Source organism: Setaria italica, chromosome V (genome assembly GCF_000263155.2).
Source record: "Setaria italica strain Yugu1 chromosome V, Setaria_italica_v2.0, whole genome shotgun sequence".
Taxonomy (NCBI): domain Eukaryota; kingdom Viridiplantae; phylum Streptophyta; class Magnoliopsida; order Poales; family Poaceae; genus Setaria; species Setaria italica.
This window is the reverse complement of record NC_028454.1, coordinates 13,586,073-13,601,031: the sequence shown is the minus strand read 5'-3', so window position 1 is coordinate 13,601,031 and position 14,959 is coordinate 13,586,073. Positions and strand designations below refer to the sequence as shown.

Here is a 14,959-nt window from a genome sequence, read left to right as displayed (position 1 = left end):
TTATCGGCCAAATTTATCCACCATCGAGCAAGGGACACAAGTTTATTCTGGTTGCTACTGATTACTTCACCAAATGGGTGGAGGCAATCCCACTAAGGACTGTGACTTCGGCTATCATGGCCGATTTCGTAAGGGATCATATCGTCTACCGATTCGGTATCCCTCAAACTATAACAACCGATCAAGGAACAATGTTCACATCGGGGGAATTTGAGGAATTTACGACCGATATGGGCATCAAATTGTTAAACTCTTCTCCGTATTACGCTCAAGCCAATGGTCAAGCAGAATCTTCCAACAAAGGAATAATCAAGTTGATCAAAAGGAAGATTGAAGAATACCCGAAGAAGTGGCACCTATGTTTCACCGAAGCCCTGTGGGCATACAGAATGGCCTGTCATGGGGCTACCAAGTTATCTCCCTATCACTTGGTATACGGTCACGATGTAGTACTTCCATGGGAGTCGAGGGCAGGATCAAGGCGCATTTCACTTCAGGACCAGTTGTCAACCAATGACTACTCATCTCTGATGAAGGAAGAACTTGATGATTTGGCCGGCCAACGACTAAGGGCTCTAATAAGTATCGAAGAGAATAAAAAGAGAGTGGCCAGGTGGTACGATAAAAAGGTCAAAATCAAGCAGTTCTCCCCCGGAGATTTGGTATGGAAGTTGGTACTACCGATCGGGTCGAAAGATCCTAAATTCGGCAAATGGTCTCCTACCTGGGAAGGGCCGTATAAAATCGGCAGATGCGCTCCAGGGAATGCCTATATCTTGGAAACAATAGAAGGAGAAGAATTCACTAGAGCTCTGAATGGGAGGTACTTAAAAAGATATTACCCAAGTATATGGGTCGGTGCCTAAGGAGTCAACACGATCATACATGACCGATACGATTCGGTTTTGAGACGCACATAAAGTCGACCGGAACGGCCGATTACATTCATTCGGTACGGGCGACAGATTACATGGCCGACAAAACATTAAGTCGCCCTTAGAACAAAAAATTACAAAAAAACAAACTAATTATCCTTCTTCTGAGATGATTCCCCATTCCGCTCCAAAGCACGAAGGCGCGAGGCCTCTGCCGCCGCCAGGATGACGGGCCGAGGAAGCAGACGGACCCTATCGGTGGGAGGCCGCGGGCTGCCGTTCCTTTCCAAGAAGTCCAGGATCGTGCGGGCTGTCGAAGTGATGTCATCTCCGGGAACGTCACGGCGACGACCCCTCATGACTAGAGATCGGCGATGGCTTTCGTTCACCACGGCATCCAAGACTACACGAGCATCTGCAGTAATGTGGTCTTAGAGCTCCTCTTGATGAGCCAGAATCAGAGCCTTGTCCTCCGGGGTCAAAGGGTCTTCGGAATGGATGCACTCGATGGCACGCACGAGCTCTGGACCAAGGCGTTGGGGCTGAAACAAAGAAGGAATAAGGTGGCGCATTCTTTTCCTAAGATCTAAGAGGAGAGGGCGGAGTGTCACCTGATTGACAGAAGAGGATGACGATGAGGCCATGACAAAGTAGTTGCGCCGATGAGAGGAAGAGGAAAGGCGAAGTGGGAGCCAGATCGATGCTATCGGGAGGAGGCGCCGAGGTCGATATTTATGGGGAAAATACGTGGAAATCTGATGAGGCCACGTCCCATCGGTAATAAGGAAGGCAGTAAATAGAAGGCATCGCGAAGGGTCGGTCAAAGAAGGCAGTAAATGTTCGTACAAAGCGGTCAGCGTTTTACAGATTACCCAGAAGGGTATCGATAGCCGTGATAGCCCGACGCCGAATCTGATCGGCAGAGTCAAGAACCCGTTGGTCTTCTTCTGCCGATCCAGGGACCTCCGATGCGTTGCGGTGGAGTCTCAGAGCCTCTTGAGCAAAACGCTGCCTCTCCCGTGTCAAATCTGCAATAGCAGAGGGTAAATCTTGAAGCCTGTTCTCTTCGGCGCTGATTGCTTTGGTCACTTGCTCCATCTCTTTAGCAAGTTCCGCCCTCCGTCGTTTGAGGCGATCTATTTCACTAATGATCGCCGGGCGTGAGTCTTCTAGGACATGGATACGCCGATTCGCTTCTTGAGCCTGACGCTTAAAGGCATTTTCATCTTCACGAATCTTGGCCAGTTTCGCGCGATCGGCCATATGACGGAGGGCCCTAAAGACGGGAATCCTCATGGACTCAATAAAGGCCGCCGGTGCCAAGGCCTCTTCCGCCTCCTCTGGTACTCGTCCGCTGACGTCACTAAAGAGCTGCCGAATCGGCGAAGCGTCTTCTACCAGTCGGCCGATGTCCCCTTGAAGGAGGGATCGGATGTTGGTGAGTTTAGCCCGGACGTCGTCAGGAACGGAGCTTAGAGCGACTTGACGGGACGCGACTTCCTCATCATCAGAAAAAGCAACCGCAAAGGAGAAAAGGCTGTTGTTGGGGGAGTCTTGTTCCTAAAATGATAAGGAAAATGGGTGAATCGGCATGGAATCAGAGAAAATCGGCTGGGTGAAAGCTGATTATGAATTTACCATTTTAAAACGAATTTCTTCATACTGTGCTGGTAAAGCCGTTGTGTCTGGCTCAGTGGCCTGTGCCATGGGTTCATCTGATGAAGAGGACTCCACAATAATCGCCACGGAGCTCGGGCCAACTCCCTGGGAAGAAATCGGTTGTCGGGAAGCACTTGGTGTGCCGATGGCCTGCGTTAAAAATCGGTTAAGCACATTACACGGATACCCAAAGGAAATCCGTAAGATAAGTACTATACCTCAATGGATGAGGGCAAGGGTGCATTGGCGTCCGGTCGAGTTCTCGCCGATTGTGGTATTTCCGTAGCGGTGCTCTGGGAAATACAGAGTTAAGAAAAAGTTAATATTTAAATAACAATCGGAGAATGGCAAAATTCGGACTTACCTGCATGGCTTCCAACAATAATGACGCGGCAGCCACTCCGGCTTGTATGACGGTTTGAGTATCAGCACTTTGTGTGGCCTGGGGTGGTGCAGTCAAGGTTTCTGCCAATACGAGCACAGGAGGGTCTACCGATTCCGTACGAGCCCGAACTCGGCGACTGGTTTTCTTGACGACTTTCTTATGAACCTTCTTCGATCGGCTAGCAATCATGTCAACTGACGGAGCGTCGTGGCCGATAAGAGGATAAGTGGTGTACGGATAGCTCTCCATTAACCGACCGCTGCGGCTGTGCGTTGGAGGGACTTGATTCTCGGCCTGAAGAAACAATGAAATCATTAGTGCTCAATTATGTTGAAAAGAATAAAATCGGTAATCAGAAATACCTCGGCGTTGGGATCAATGTTGGCCGGATCTAGAAGGTTGCAGTATGCCGATGCTGAGTTGCAGAATAAAAATTGCTTCCATTCGGCCCACCAAAGTTTGAACGACTGGATGGCAAATGGATATAATAGCCAGTCATTCAAATTAATCGTACTGGAGTCCGGAATTCGGTCTCGCAGCCGACAATAATCCAGGCCAGTTTTAAGCGCTTCTCTGAACTTGATTCGGCCAGCAAAATACACCCGTATCAGCAATTGACCCATGCCGAATTGTCGTGCCGCAGTAGACGGGTTGTAGAATTCGTATGTAGGGGCATCTTTCCCCGAAAAGAAGTTGGCCGGTAAGAGTCCTGGTTTGATTAGTTCTTCATAAAGATCTTCATCAAACCGGCCAGAAGTTGAATCGAAGCAGGAGGGGAGCTCGAAAACTGGAATGTCTCGCTGGTATGGAAACCAGATAGTTGCGTCCTCATTAAATCCATTATAAAAGCACCGAAAGTACTCGGCTACCTTTATAGCGGAATACGCACAACCTGGAAAAGCTGACGCTGCTTCACCATAAGACATGCATCGGCAACGCTCGGTAGGGTCCTCCGCCGATTCGATATTGGGAAACATCATATGGTCCACTGGTTGCCGGGTGATTCTGTTCATATAAAGGTTCAACCATAGATTGACAAACCACCAAGGTCCACCTGGGTTGCCGATTGGTTCTCCCTTGGAAAGTTTTGTGCCGATTTGATGGAGCATATGGTACACGGCACCCAGAAGATGTTTTCCGAGAGGAATATGGTTTCCTCTAGACAGTGCTTCAGCTAAAGATTGGGTGTTGGTTGTTGGGCCGGCGGCTCTTCCACAGAAAAGGTGTTTTTCTAGCCACATCATCAGGAAAGCGGTGTGTTCCCTATTCTCAACAGTACCGGTCTTCTTGTTACTATTGATAAAGCCCTTCCAGCCGCCGATTCCTCTTGTGTCCAGCCGATGCGACGGTACGGTCAGAAGTTGGAAAGGTTTGTCAGGGGAGGATATGTCCAGGCCGGTCAAGAGGACCACATCGGCCAGAGTGGGGGTCATAGGACCGTGTCCAAATAAGAACGCATTAAGTGCGTCAGACCAAAAATAGGAAGCCGCCATCACTAGCGGCTCGTTTTTCTCCATTTGCGACAGGGAGAGGTTGATACATTGGCCGATTTTGAGCTCATCCCACGAGACGCTCCTTGACGCGGCCACCCGTTGGTACCATTCCCTCCAACCTGGGGTTTCATTCGGCCAGGATCTAAAAGTGCTTGCCCATTGATCTAAGTTCATATCGGACCGTTTGAAAGGTATCCGATCAGTTTCCAAATCTATAAGATCCGCCGGATCCGGGTCTCCCATGGGACCAAGGCAAACAAGGCCAGGACTGCCTGTGAGGTGAATAGTAATTCTATGTCTAACCGCCTAAAAAGGAAAAGGGGCATAGGAATGTAAGGAGTAGATCTAAGATGAATATATTGCCGATAGGGGAAGGATTCGGTTTTTACCTCCGGGATAAAATTTTGAGTAATCGGCGTGGTCGCCGACGCAGACGCGGATGGCGGGGCCGTGATGGGGACCGCCATTGGGATTTCTGATGAAGCTCTTTCATCTGCGGAAGAAGTGACGGCCGTCGCTACCACCATCGGAGGCACTGTTCCTGGAGCATCGCGTGCGGGGGAATTGCTGGAAGGAGTCGCCATTGAAGGGAAAGGGGAAGAAGTGACAGGAGCTGGAACTGGAAGACTTCAATGGCAAGGGAGAATTGAAGAAAGAAGGATGTGCGCGCGTTGGAAAAAGAGACGTGAGCTTGAAGATGAGCTGCGGTGAAATGTTATTTATAGGGTGCCTGAAGAAAGGGTAAAGATGGAATTTTCACCGCGCCGGCGCGTCGAGTTTTTCGGGGTAGTGGCTGTCGTGGGCGCCCGTTTCAAAAATTGCAATGATCAGCCGGGAGACCGCGAAACGGAAGGATATTTTCACTGCGGCCGTTTCGGAGGGGAAGTTATAAAGAATTTCGAAGTAAAAGACTGTGTTTTACTCCGAAACTGGGGGGCATGTGTTGACGCCGGATTTCGTCATCAGTAGAATCGGCGCCAAGAAGAAAGGAAGTCGAAGAAGTACAGTTGGGAATCGGTCAAATGGTGCTATAATGCGGAATCGGCCGGCAGCTTTTACTTCGCTTCAGGGTGAATGCGCCGGATTCCCAATCGGCAATCCTTTGCCGATAAGAAATCGGCCGATCAGGAAGATGGACTAGTTGGGCCTGTATGGGCTTGGAAGGATGGAAGGATAAGGTGGAGGTCAGCCCATGAAGCGTGGGGTAATTAGTTTAGCACGGATTGTGCTTGTAGATATTTGTTTTCTGTTTGAATTAGAGATAGAGTTCTAGTCGGTTAAGAAGATTATTTGTACGGGGCTATAAATAGCTACCTTTGTAAATCTGTAAACACAACAATCAATCAATACAACAAGTTACTTTCTTCTTCGTACTTACTTTCGAGCAGGCGACTTCGCCATCACTTTTTTCTTCTCACGAGTTCGTACGGGTTGGCAGGACTGCATCAACTTGATCTCCGGCCGATTCTGTAAGTTCCGTTTATCGAGTAATATCTAAGCCTTAACTTCCGGCGCATCGCTGTTGTTTCGTTTAGATTTATTCATCAGTTATCGATATCAACTAGATTCATAGGTTTTTGCCTGTTTTCCTAGTTTTTATCACCAGTTATCCTGCTAGGAATCGGTAGTATCGGCTTTCATTACTTTCTGTTTCTGTTGTTAGATCTATTCGTTGCCGATTAGATCTTTTCCTAGTGCTGTTATTTCAAGCTTTGTACCGATTTATTTTAGTATTTTTTTCTGTCTACAAGGCTACAGGGATCGTGCTGTCTTATAGCCGATTTCATTATCATAGTAAATCGGCCGATTTGCCGATAAGCTTCTCTCGATCGGAAACTTAGCCGATCGTAGTTTCTGAATTTGACACGTGTTCTTCCTTGCCAATCAACAGGTCAGATTGGCTGGCACGCCGCGCGAACCGCACCAGGGCATTCACCCGAACAGGAGCTAAGCAGATTCTCCCGGGTCGTGTGTCGATCGCTGGGATTCGGTTGACCGATTTCTAGCGCCAACACTATCATAGTCAATTACCCGATATACGCGACTAAGCTCAGAAGTTCTAACTAAATCTAATAATATAACCATAGCATTGCAAATAAAATTTATCTAAATTTAATATACCTAAATCAACAACCTAATTTAAATGTCAACTAAATTCCTAAGCTAAATTCACTAAACTATCTAACCTACATTTTCCTACGTCTCAAATCCACCGGATCTACTTTTATCTAAACTAATACATTTATCTACTTCTAAATCTATTCACTAAACTAACTAAATTAGGGAATTACAAAAAGTACATGTAATGACGTGAGGAATTAACTAAATTAGGGAATTAAAAAAGTACATGTAATGACGTGAGGAACGAGCCTTCAATCTCCCCTCCCCTCCCCTTTCCTCCTCCCTCCCTCCCTTTCTTTCTTTCTTTCTTTCCTTCTCCTTCTCCTTCCCTTCCTTTCTTCTCCTCTCCCTCTCTTCCCCTTCCTTCCTCTTCTCTGTCTGGCTCTAAAGCGGCGAGCAAATAAAAGGGACGAGCACCCTGGCGCCTGGGCGCATCACTTATTTAGGCACGGCCCCGCAGGCTCATCCGGCGGAAAGGGTTCCACCATTTGAACTGGCGGGGTGCCAGTTCCGCCAGATGAAACGGCGATAGTGCCTTGAAACTCGCGCTGTTGCAATATGTGGGTGGCCTGCCGGACGGGGGAGGGGCGGTAAGGTAAGTCCATTTATGTAAATTTTTGGTTCAACTATTTATTTCTGCAAATTCATAAAAAAATAAAAAAATTGCGATCGAGAGAGGCGTGGATAGGTTACGTGTGGCTTAGCTGGCACCTTCGTCCCCGGCACGCCACGGGTCCGTCGCCCTGGCCACTACCACCTGAAGCCCCGCTGCCCGCTCCATCGGAGACCCACACGCTAGCGACCCATCGCGGCCCGGTAGCCGACTAGCCGTAGCGTCTCGCTGCGGTGGAGCTGCCGAACTGGGCCCTCCCCGCCTCTGCTTGTTGCGGCATTCGCCATTGCTCCCCGTGGCAAGGAGCACGCAAAGCTTTCCCTGCAAGGCACGGAAGAAATCCTGAAACAACCAAACAACAGAGGGTGTGGGCGGTGGGAAAGCGAGGCGAAAAAGATGCAGTTGTCTACTCCGATATGCTTCCCCTCCACTAAACCTCCGCAACTGCCCGCACTGCCGCTGCTGCCGCGGCCATCCCCTCGCCTCGCCTCCGCCTCTGGCCCTGGCTCGGCGGCGCTGCGCCTCGGGCTCCCGCCCCCTCCGTCCGTGGTCTCCGCCATGCGCCGGCGCGGTCGCCGCAGGGCCACGCCCCCTCCGGGCGCTGCAGCCGGCGGCGGCGGGGAGGCCGCTGCCCCCGATTCCCAGGAAAAGGTGATGCTCCGCTGACGCTTCTCTTCCACGTGGTGGGGGGACTTCCCCCTTTTTTTCTGCTTGATCTGCCCGGTGCTGGTGCTCCCTTTGTGTAGAACTCACTTTGATTTTAGAGTTCGTACTACTGGAGTATTGATGCCACCGGCTTGTAGTTTTAGAATTGCAACACTTTCACTGCATTGGTAGATTTCGCAGTGGAATGTTTGGCTGTTATGCCAGGTGGGAGCTTGGAGGTGTGTGCTAGATGCAAATAAATTTGGCGTGCAAGAGACTGTCGGATGTCATTTTGGACCACTTGTTTCATAGATACTGAAATTAAGCTAAGTTCAAATTTTGGATGGATTATTGTTCTGACGTCTGTCTTAATGTGCTTCAGCCTGGTTGAGTTAATGTCAATTGTCAAACTTCACAACCTCGATCCATTTATCCTATTCCAAATGCAATTCTGGTTTGTGCTTACTATGTTTTAATTCTCTGCGATTAGTTATCATTCTTTTTGTGGAGAGGATGTCAAAATTTAGATGCCATCAGTCAGTTCAGTTTCAATTCATGTAAAGGCACGTTTAGTGATCCTAGATTTACCGTTGTCCGTTGGTGTTATTTTACAGTCCCATGCTGTTGTACGAAACGGCATTGTGGAGGTTGTGCTTGTTGCTCAGTAAACCCTGGTGTTTTTTGTGATGGGTTGCTGTTTCCCTGCGCGCTGATAAATGTGCATTTATCTTTTTGGTGCCATGCTGGTCCTTGTAGAGGGCTGGTACAGATATCAAGACACTAGCTACAAGATTTTGGAAAGTTGCTGCCCCCTACTGGTGGTCCGAGGATAAAACCCAAGCAAGGCTGAGGCTTGCTGCGGTGTTTGCACTCACATTGGGAACCACAGGGATTAGTGTTGGATTTAACTTCTTGGGTCGTGACTTCTACAATGCCCTTGCTGGTATGTCTTGGAGTTCTGTTAATGATTGTTATGATCTTGCAACTTCGGTATTAAAATTATAAATAAAATAGACAGACACAGAATAGCAAGCACACTTGATAAGAGACTAGGACAGAGATAGTTTCCTTATAGCACTTAAAAGTTCTATTAATTTTTTTAAAAAAATCATTTTCATTTTGGTGATCTCCATATCCAAAGTAGTCAAGTAATGACATTTCCAGCCATATAAGCAAGTCTACTTATATGTTATAATTAAAAGTGCCATTTCATACAATAGATTATTATTTTTAACTTGCTAATTCACATTTTGTGGTTATTTTCTTTTGCAAGATAAGGATCAAGAAAAATTTACCCAGCAACTGCTCTACTACCTGGGTGCTTTTGCTGGAGGAATTCCGGTGAGCATATTGCTGCTCTTTTTAGGTATTGCTCTTCATGCTGTTAGCCTAATTTCAACTGTTTTTATCGCCTGGATAAGACTTCATTTCACTATTGGCAACCAAAAGGGAAAGAATTTTCTGCCAAAATAATAAAGCCTCTTTTCCTAGGCTATCTAGATTCAAAGTTTTGATAATTTCCTAGCTGTGCCAAAGATACCAGCACATTGCTGGTCATTTTTTTATCTGAAAGGCTTTCTCTTCCTTCAACAATTTGTCCCAGCAAAATTTGTACAGCTGAACATCATGTAATTACCACACTGAATGGCTAAACTGCCAGTTTCTTTAACTTCATCCCTGGTTTCCAGCGTGTGTCCTGGGAGTTGCTTCTGCTAGTATTAGCACCCACCAATAGATAAACGTACTTTCTTTGCTTTGTGTTTCATTTTGCAGTGTGTGCAACTATGTTCTTTGTAGACTTGATGTTATGATTTTTTTTAACTCAATTTGCCAAATTACTGCTTCCACTATTCTGCAGTTCTTTGTATTGAGAGATTATGCAAAAGAAACCCTTTCATTGAGATGGCGATCTTGGATGACAAGTTATTACATGAAGCGTTATTTCAATAACAGAACTTTCTATAAGATTCAGTCTCAATCAATAATTGACAATCCAGACCAAAGGATAAACGATGATCTCAGCGCATTCACTGGAACAGCGCTTGCATTTTCTCTCACACTTTTCAATGCTGCTGTGGACTTGATATCATTTAGCAACATCCTTTATGGAATCTATCCACCGTTATTCATCGTTCTTGTTGTCTACTCTCTTGGGGGCACTGCTATTAGTGTCTTCCTTGGTAAAGTAAGTTACTAGTCAACATTATTTATCTTAACGTGCATTGAAGTATATTACATTGGTCACACTATTTTCTTTCTTCAAACAATTGATAATTAGCTTATGCTTTCATCAACAGAATTTGGTCAACTTGAACTTCATGCAAGAGAAGAAAGAAGCTGATTTTCGGTATGGACTTGTCCGTGTTAGAGAAAATGCTGAATCAATTGCTTTTTATGGAGGTGAGGAAAACGAATTGAAACTGTTGTTGGATCGATTCAGAAGGGCTTTTGACAACCTAAGTGTAAGCACTTCTTTCCTTTCGCCATATGTTCTTGTTTGTTTGTTTGTTCCGGCACTCTCAAAGTCATGTCTGAACCAGTTACCATTAGTTGATGGTTCCAGCATGCTGACAGTTGGATTAGAGTGAAACTTGGAAATCAACCAAGATCGGATCGCATAAACTTGCTCGTTTTCAATCTTCCCTTCCGTTCTCCCTGAAACTATATTAAGATAATTTGCATGCTTAATGGCATTGGTAAAGCAGTTTACTAGTAGTTCTATATCATGGTTTGTCTGGAGTCAGCTCTGATAATCATGTAAATCACCACTCACATTGGGCAATAATTTTTCATTTGTACTAAATTACTAATGAAATACTATAGTTTATAATTATAAGATGTTCCAAAAAAACTTCTAGATGAAGATGCAATGGAAGGTGAAATAAAATACGGTAATCATTACATAGGTTACATTTTGGCATTGAAATGCTGCTGCCTAAGTTTGAGTAAATTTGTTACCAATACATTTTATTACCATGCCACAATAGTAAAATTCTTATTTATAGTATTAAAATATTGAGTAAGCTAGATTTTAAATCTCAAAACCAGTTCAGTTGGTCACTAGAGTAATTAGCTCTGTATTTCTATTATTCTTGAAGTGGCACTCTCTGCAGCTCCTTATTTTTTATTTTTAGCCAGAAACATTTGTTACGTATGTGTTTATGTTATGTTGCAGGAATTGTTGATAGCTTCTCGGAATCTGGAATTTTTCACCAGTGGTTATCGGTATTTAATTCAGATCCTTCCAGCTGCAGTTGTAGCTCCAATGTACTTCTCAGGGAAAATTGAGTTTGGAGTGATCAACCAATCAGTGTCTGCTTTCAATCATATCCTTAGTGATTTTTCTCTCATTGTTTTCCAATTCCAGTCAATTAGTGCATTCTCAGCAGTTATCGATCGTCTAGGTGACCTCTCTATCTCCCTCTCTCCCTCCCTCCCTCCCTTTGATAACTTGAATGACATTAAATTCTTCATTACAGGTGAATTTGATGATCTATTGGATGGAAATGAGTCTTCTCTATCATCCCAAAATGATAGTGTTGATGATATCAACATTATTTTCAAGAGCAGGTCTTCTGTTGTTAGTTCTAATGGATCACTAACACAATCTGATCCATGCATGGTTCTAGAGATCCTCAATTTGACATTGATAACGCCGAGGAGCGGAAATGTTCTTATTACTGACCTCAATTTGGAACTAAAAGACAAGGACCACCTACTGGTACTGGTTTCTTGAACTACTTTAAATCAGCAAACTAAATGTTAGTACTGACTCCTGATTGGGATGATATGCTTATCTTAACCTTTAGGTGATGGGTCCTAGTGGAAGTGGGAAAACCTCGCTGTTGCGTGCTCTGGCTGGCCTCTGGACTAGTGGTACTGGGGACATCATATACCATGTGAGAGGTTCTATGCAGTTTGAAAATTCAAATGTAAGTTCTGATGAGCCATCCAATATGAAGTTAGAGGGTGAAGAAGTACTACAAAGTTCCAAGCAAAGAAGAGACAATGGCATATTCTTTGTCCCGCAAAGACCATATATGGTTCTGGGCACACTTCGTCAACAATTACTCTATCCTACATGGAGTGAAGATGTTCATCATTCACCAAATAATGATGCTGAAAGTACAGGTAACTATCCTTATGCTGCTGAAAACAGTGAGTTTCTCATAAAATAAAGAAAGAAAACATGAAAAAGAAAAAAACATTACTCAGGCGACAATACGAATATTCCTTTTTATTGTTTGTGCCAACATAAGTTGTTTTTTTAATCTAAACTCTTAAAGTTGGATATCATAAGGCATGTTTGGCAGAGTTCCAGCACCAATAATTCTTGAAACTGTTCAGCCCTGGCTCCAGATATTCTTGGGAAAACTGAGGGTATTTGGTTGTGTCATTTGTTCTTGTTTTGGATTTAAAACAGTGCTTTAAACTAGTTCATTTTATTCTATAAACTCAAAATCCTGACACAGTGGATCTTGGAGTTGGAGCATTGCCAAACAGACCCATGCACTGACAGACAGATTTCAACCTTTTATAATAGAACATTTCTATGTTGATGAATGCCTGCATGGTTTGCCCTTTGCACTATTGCACTTGTACTGAGGGGCGATTTGTGAATTGTGATAGATATTTCATGGTGTTGGCTATATTTATTGAGTTTGTCGTGGTTTTTGGTATTCTAAAAGAAATGATTCAGTTATAGATGCATAGTTCGTGTGCATTGAACATGTTCCATTTCTTTTCTCCACTCATCATTCATACTAATGACTTGTCAGTTAACTAATCTTCTGTTTGTGGTGTCTTGGATGCTGTGATGAGTGCTACAGTCTAAGTTGCCTGTGTTTGTGGAATTATGGTAATCAGTTTAGTTGAGCTTAAAGTTTTTATATAGTATATAAACCCATTTTGAGGGAAGTGAGGACAAAAGTTAGAAATTTGGACCTGCGAGCATTACAGTCTTAATAATTAAAAGGATATGCACTATACTATCATACACGATATCACATGTTTGGAAGAGGTCAGGAACTAACACTATGGGGATAGATTAGAATTTAGCAAGTTTAATAAAAATACTATTCAGATCATCTCGTCAAATGGAAGTAATGTAAAATGTAAAAGTCAGTATGGGCAGAACTCGATCCGGTCGATTCTTCTGCCTTTTCTCATTCCTATTGTTTTGCATCACGGAAAATGTAGAACCACATGTACATGTGACCACATGACTGCATCCACCATTCTATTCCTATATGTGCATGAGTACTACATTTTTTTGTTGTTGGATTGTGGAATAAAGCAATCGTCACAAATTTTGCTAGTGTCAAAGTACTCTTGGCAACAGTTCCCAAAATATGCATGTGCAGCTATGCTGAAGTCTTTCTGTAAAAATGACTACCAGATCCTCTTCCATTTCTATCTGAAGTTTCCACATCAGAGGGAGTTGGTGCCAAGCCGGAGATGCCCTCAACTGCTGAACTGGTCAGAGTGCTTGAGGTTGTGAGGCTGGGCTATATATTGCCTCGTTTCAATGGCTTGGACTCCATGCATGATTGGGCCAGTGTTCTTTCGCTAGGGGAGCAGCAGCGACTTGCATTTGCTCGGTTGTTACTTGCTAAACCCACTTTGGTCTTACTAGATGAGTCAACAAGTGCACTAGATGAAGCAAATGAGGTAATAATTCTCGTCCTGCTGCTATACTTGTTTTCCTTGAACGATGGAAAATGCTAGGCTTTTATTTACAACCCACCAATTGCACGAATGTTTTCACCCCATTGCTGAGGATAAAAAAGGGAAGGGGTTGATGTTCTAAACCATCCTATTTTGTGGATGAACAAAGTAGACTCTGATTTTATTTTGTGCCACAGGCTCATCTATACAGTCAAATTGAGGCTGCAGGCATTACTTACATAAGCGTCGGTCACCGGAAAACACTTCACAAGTTCCACAACAAGGCCCTGTACATATCAAAGTCCGAGTTGACAGATAGCAATCTACGCAACTGGGAACTAAAGCCCACAAGCCAGATTTCAGTTGAAGAGTCATCTCCATTCTCTTCCTAGTATCTCCAGCTTTGTCCCCTGTTTGCCCCTTCCTCAGTTTTCGTCCCACGTTTGGCCCAAATCAGAAACATGTCCCACAACAAGCTGAAGTTGGACTGTTTGGGGCGTTACTCTTCGGTTGGATCGTCAAAATTGCTGCCATGCTACGACTGCCGACCCGGGCTGCAGAGCAGGATAGCAAGTACACTCAGACATTAGAAAACATTATCGAATGTACATAATACGGGTGCGAGTACTTTGTGGTCTTTGTGCGGCCCTTCTTTGATCTGTATTTGAGCTTCCTCTTAATGTAGAAGTGGCAATGTAGTCGCTGCATTGGTTTTTAATCAATTCCCTTGTTTCAAGCATGTACTAGGAATTTCAATATTGGAGTGGCAATGTACTTGGAAGACATGAAACTAGGACATGATGAATTACTCACAAAAGGATTAGAAGGGAAAAGAAAAAAGAAAAAAAATCTGCGCAGCTGACCTCCCCATGTGCTGGGCCGATTTCTCCCGCAAGTTGGGCCGACATGGGCCTATTTCCCTGCAGCCCCTGTCTGACTGACTTGGAGGTACGCTCCTCATCTGATGCGATGCGACATGAATCTATTCGTTTCCTTGTCATGCATGAACAAGGATTGGAATCCTCAATCTCATCCTCTACTTATTCGTCTGCTTCCCCGGCAGTGGCGGTGGCGGCGACGGGAACGAGTGCTGCGCCGTGGATACCGACCTCGACGCGTTCGAGCATCAGCTTCGACATGAATCGAGACTGTGAGTGCATAATCCAAAATTAAACGTCCAATAATCATTCATATGCGAAGCCGCCTTCTTTGTCCATCTTCATCACAAGGTTTTTCTCTACACGACGCGTAAAAACTAAAACCTTTGCTTGTTTTCAGCGCGTGCTGCAGCCAGCAGGCAGCCCGGTCGAGAGTAGCAGCGGTGACGGCGGCGAGAATGTGGACGACGTCGACGAGCTGTGCAGTGGCAGCAGCGACATTCATCAGCAGATGCTGGATCACAAGTGGTGGAGAGTAGATGATCGGTGCCAGGCTCTTTTAGAGCCGCTCCACACATGTGAACCAAAACTTGGAAGTGGTGGATGATCTGTTTCGTTAACTC

The 14,959-nt window shown here is 44.9% G+C and overlaps 1 protein-coding gene across 2 annotated transcripts; it reads left to right on the top strand.

The window, feature by feature from the left end:
* Positions 1–7,350: 7,350 nt before the first annotated feature.
* Positions 7,351–14,275, top strand: LOC101783133 (ABC transporter D family member 2, chloroplastic). 2 transcript variants are annotated; one of them, XM_004968584.4, is made up of 10 exons: positions 7,351–7,797; positions 8,548–8,734; positions 9,065–9,132; positions 9,650–9,976; positions 10,089–10,253; positions 10,967–11,195; positions 11,271–11,512; positions 11,601–11,922; positions 13,190–13,461; positions 13,656–14,256. In XM_004968584.4, exons 1-10 carry the CDS (start codon positions 7,543–7,545, stop codon positions 13,848–13,850), a joined length of 2,262 nt encoding a protein of 753 aa, XP_004968641.1. In that variant the 5' UTR covers positions 7,351–7,542; the 3' UTR covers positions 13,851–14,256. The 2 variants fall into 2 exon arrangements, with proteins under 2 accessions (XP_004968641.1, XP_022682575.1); XM_022826840.1 differs by lacking the exon at positions 7,351–7,797 and having other exon boundaries at positions 8,578–8,734; positions 9,070–9,132; positions 13,656–14,275.
* Positions 14,276–14,959: the final 684 nt, after the last annotated feature.

Bases quoted from the DNA above. Each gene is read 5' to 3' on its own strand.
- LOC101783133 (XM_004968584.4), top strand. From the start codon at position 7,543: ATGCAGTTGTCTACTCCGATATGCTTCCCCTCCACTAAACCTCCGCAA. The intron at 8,735-9,064 runs GTATGTCTTGGA...TTCTTTTGCAAG, and splicing joins CTTCTACAATGCCCTTGCTG to ATAAGGATCAAGAAAAATTT. The intron at 9,977-10,088 runs GTAAGTTACTAG...TTTCATCAACAG, and splicing joins TTAGTGTCTTCCTTGGTAAA to AATTTGGTCAACTTGAACTT.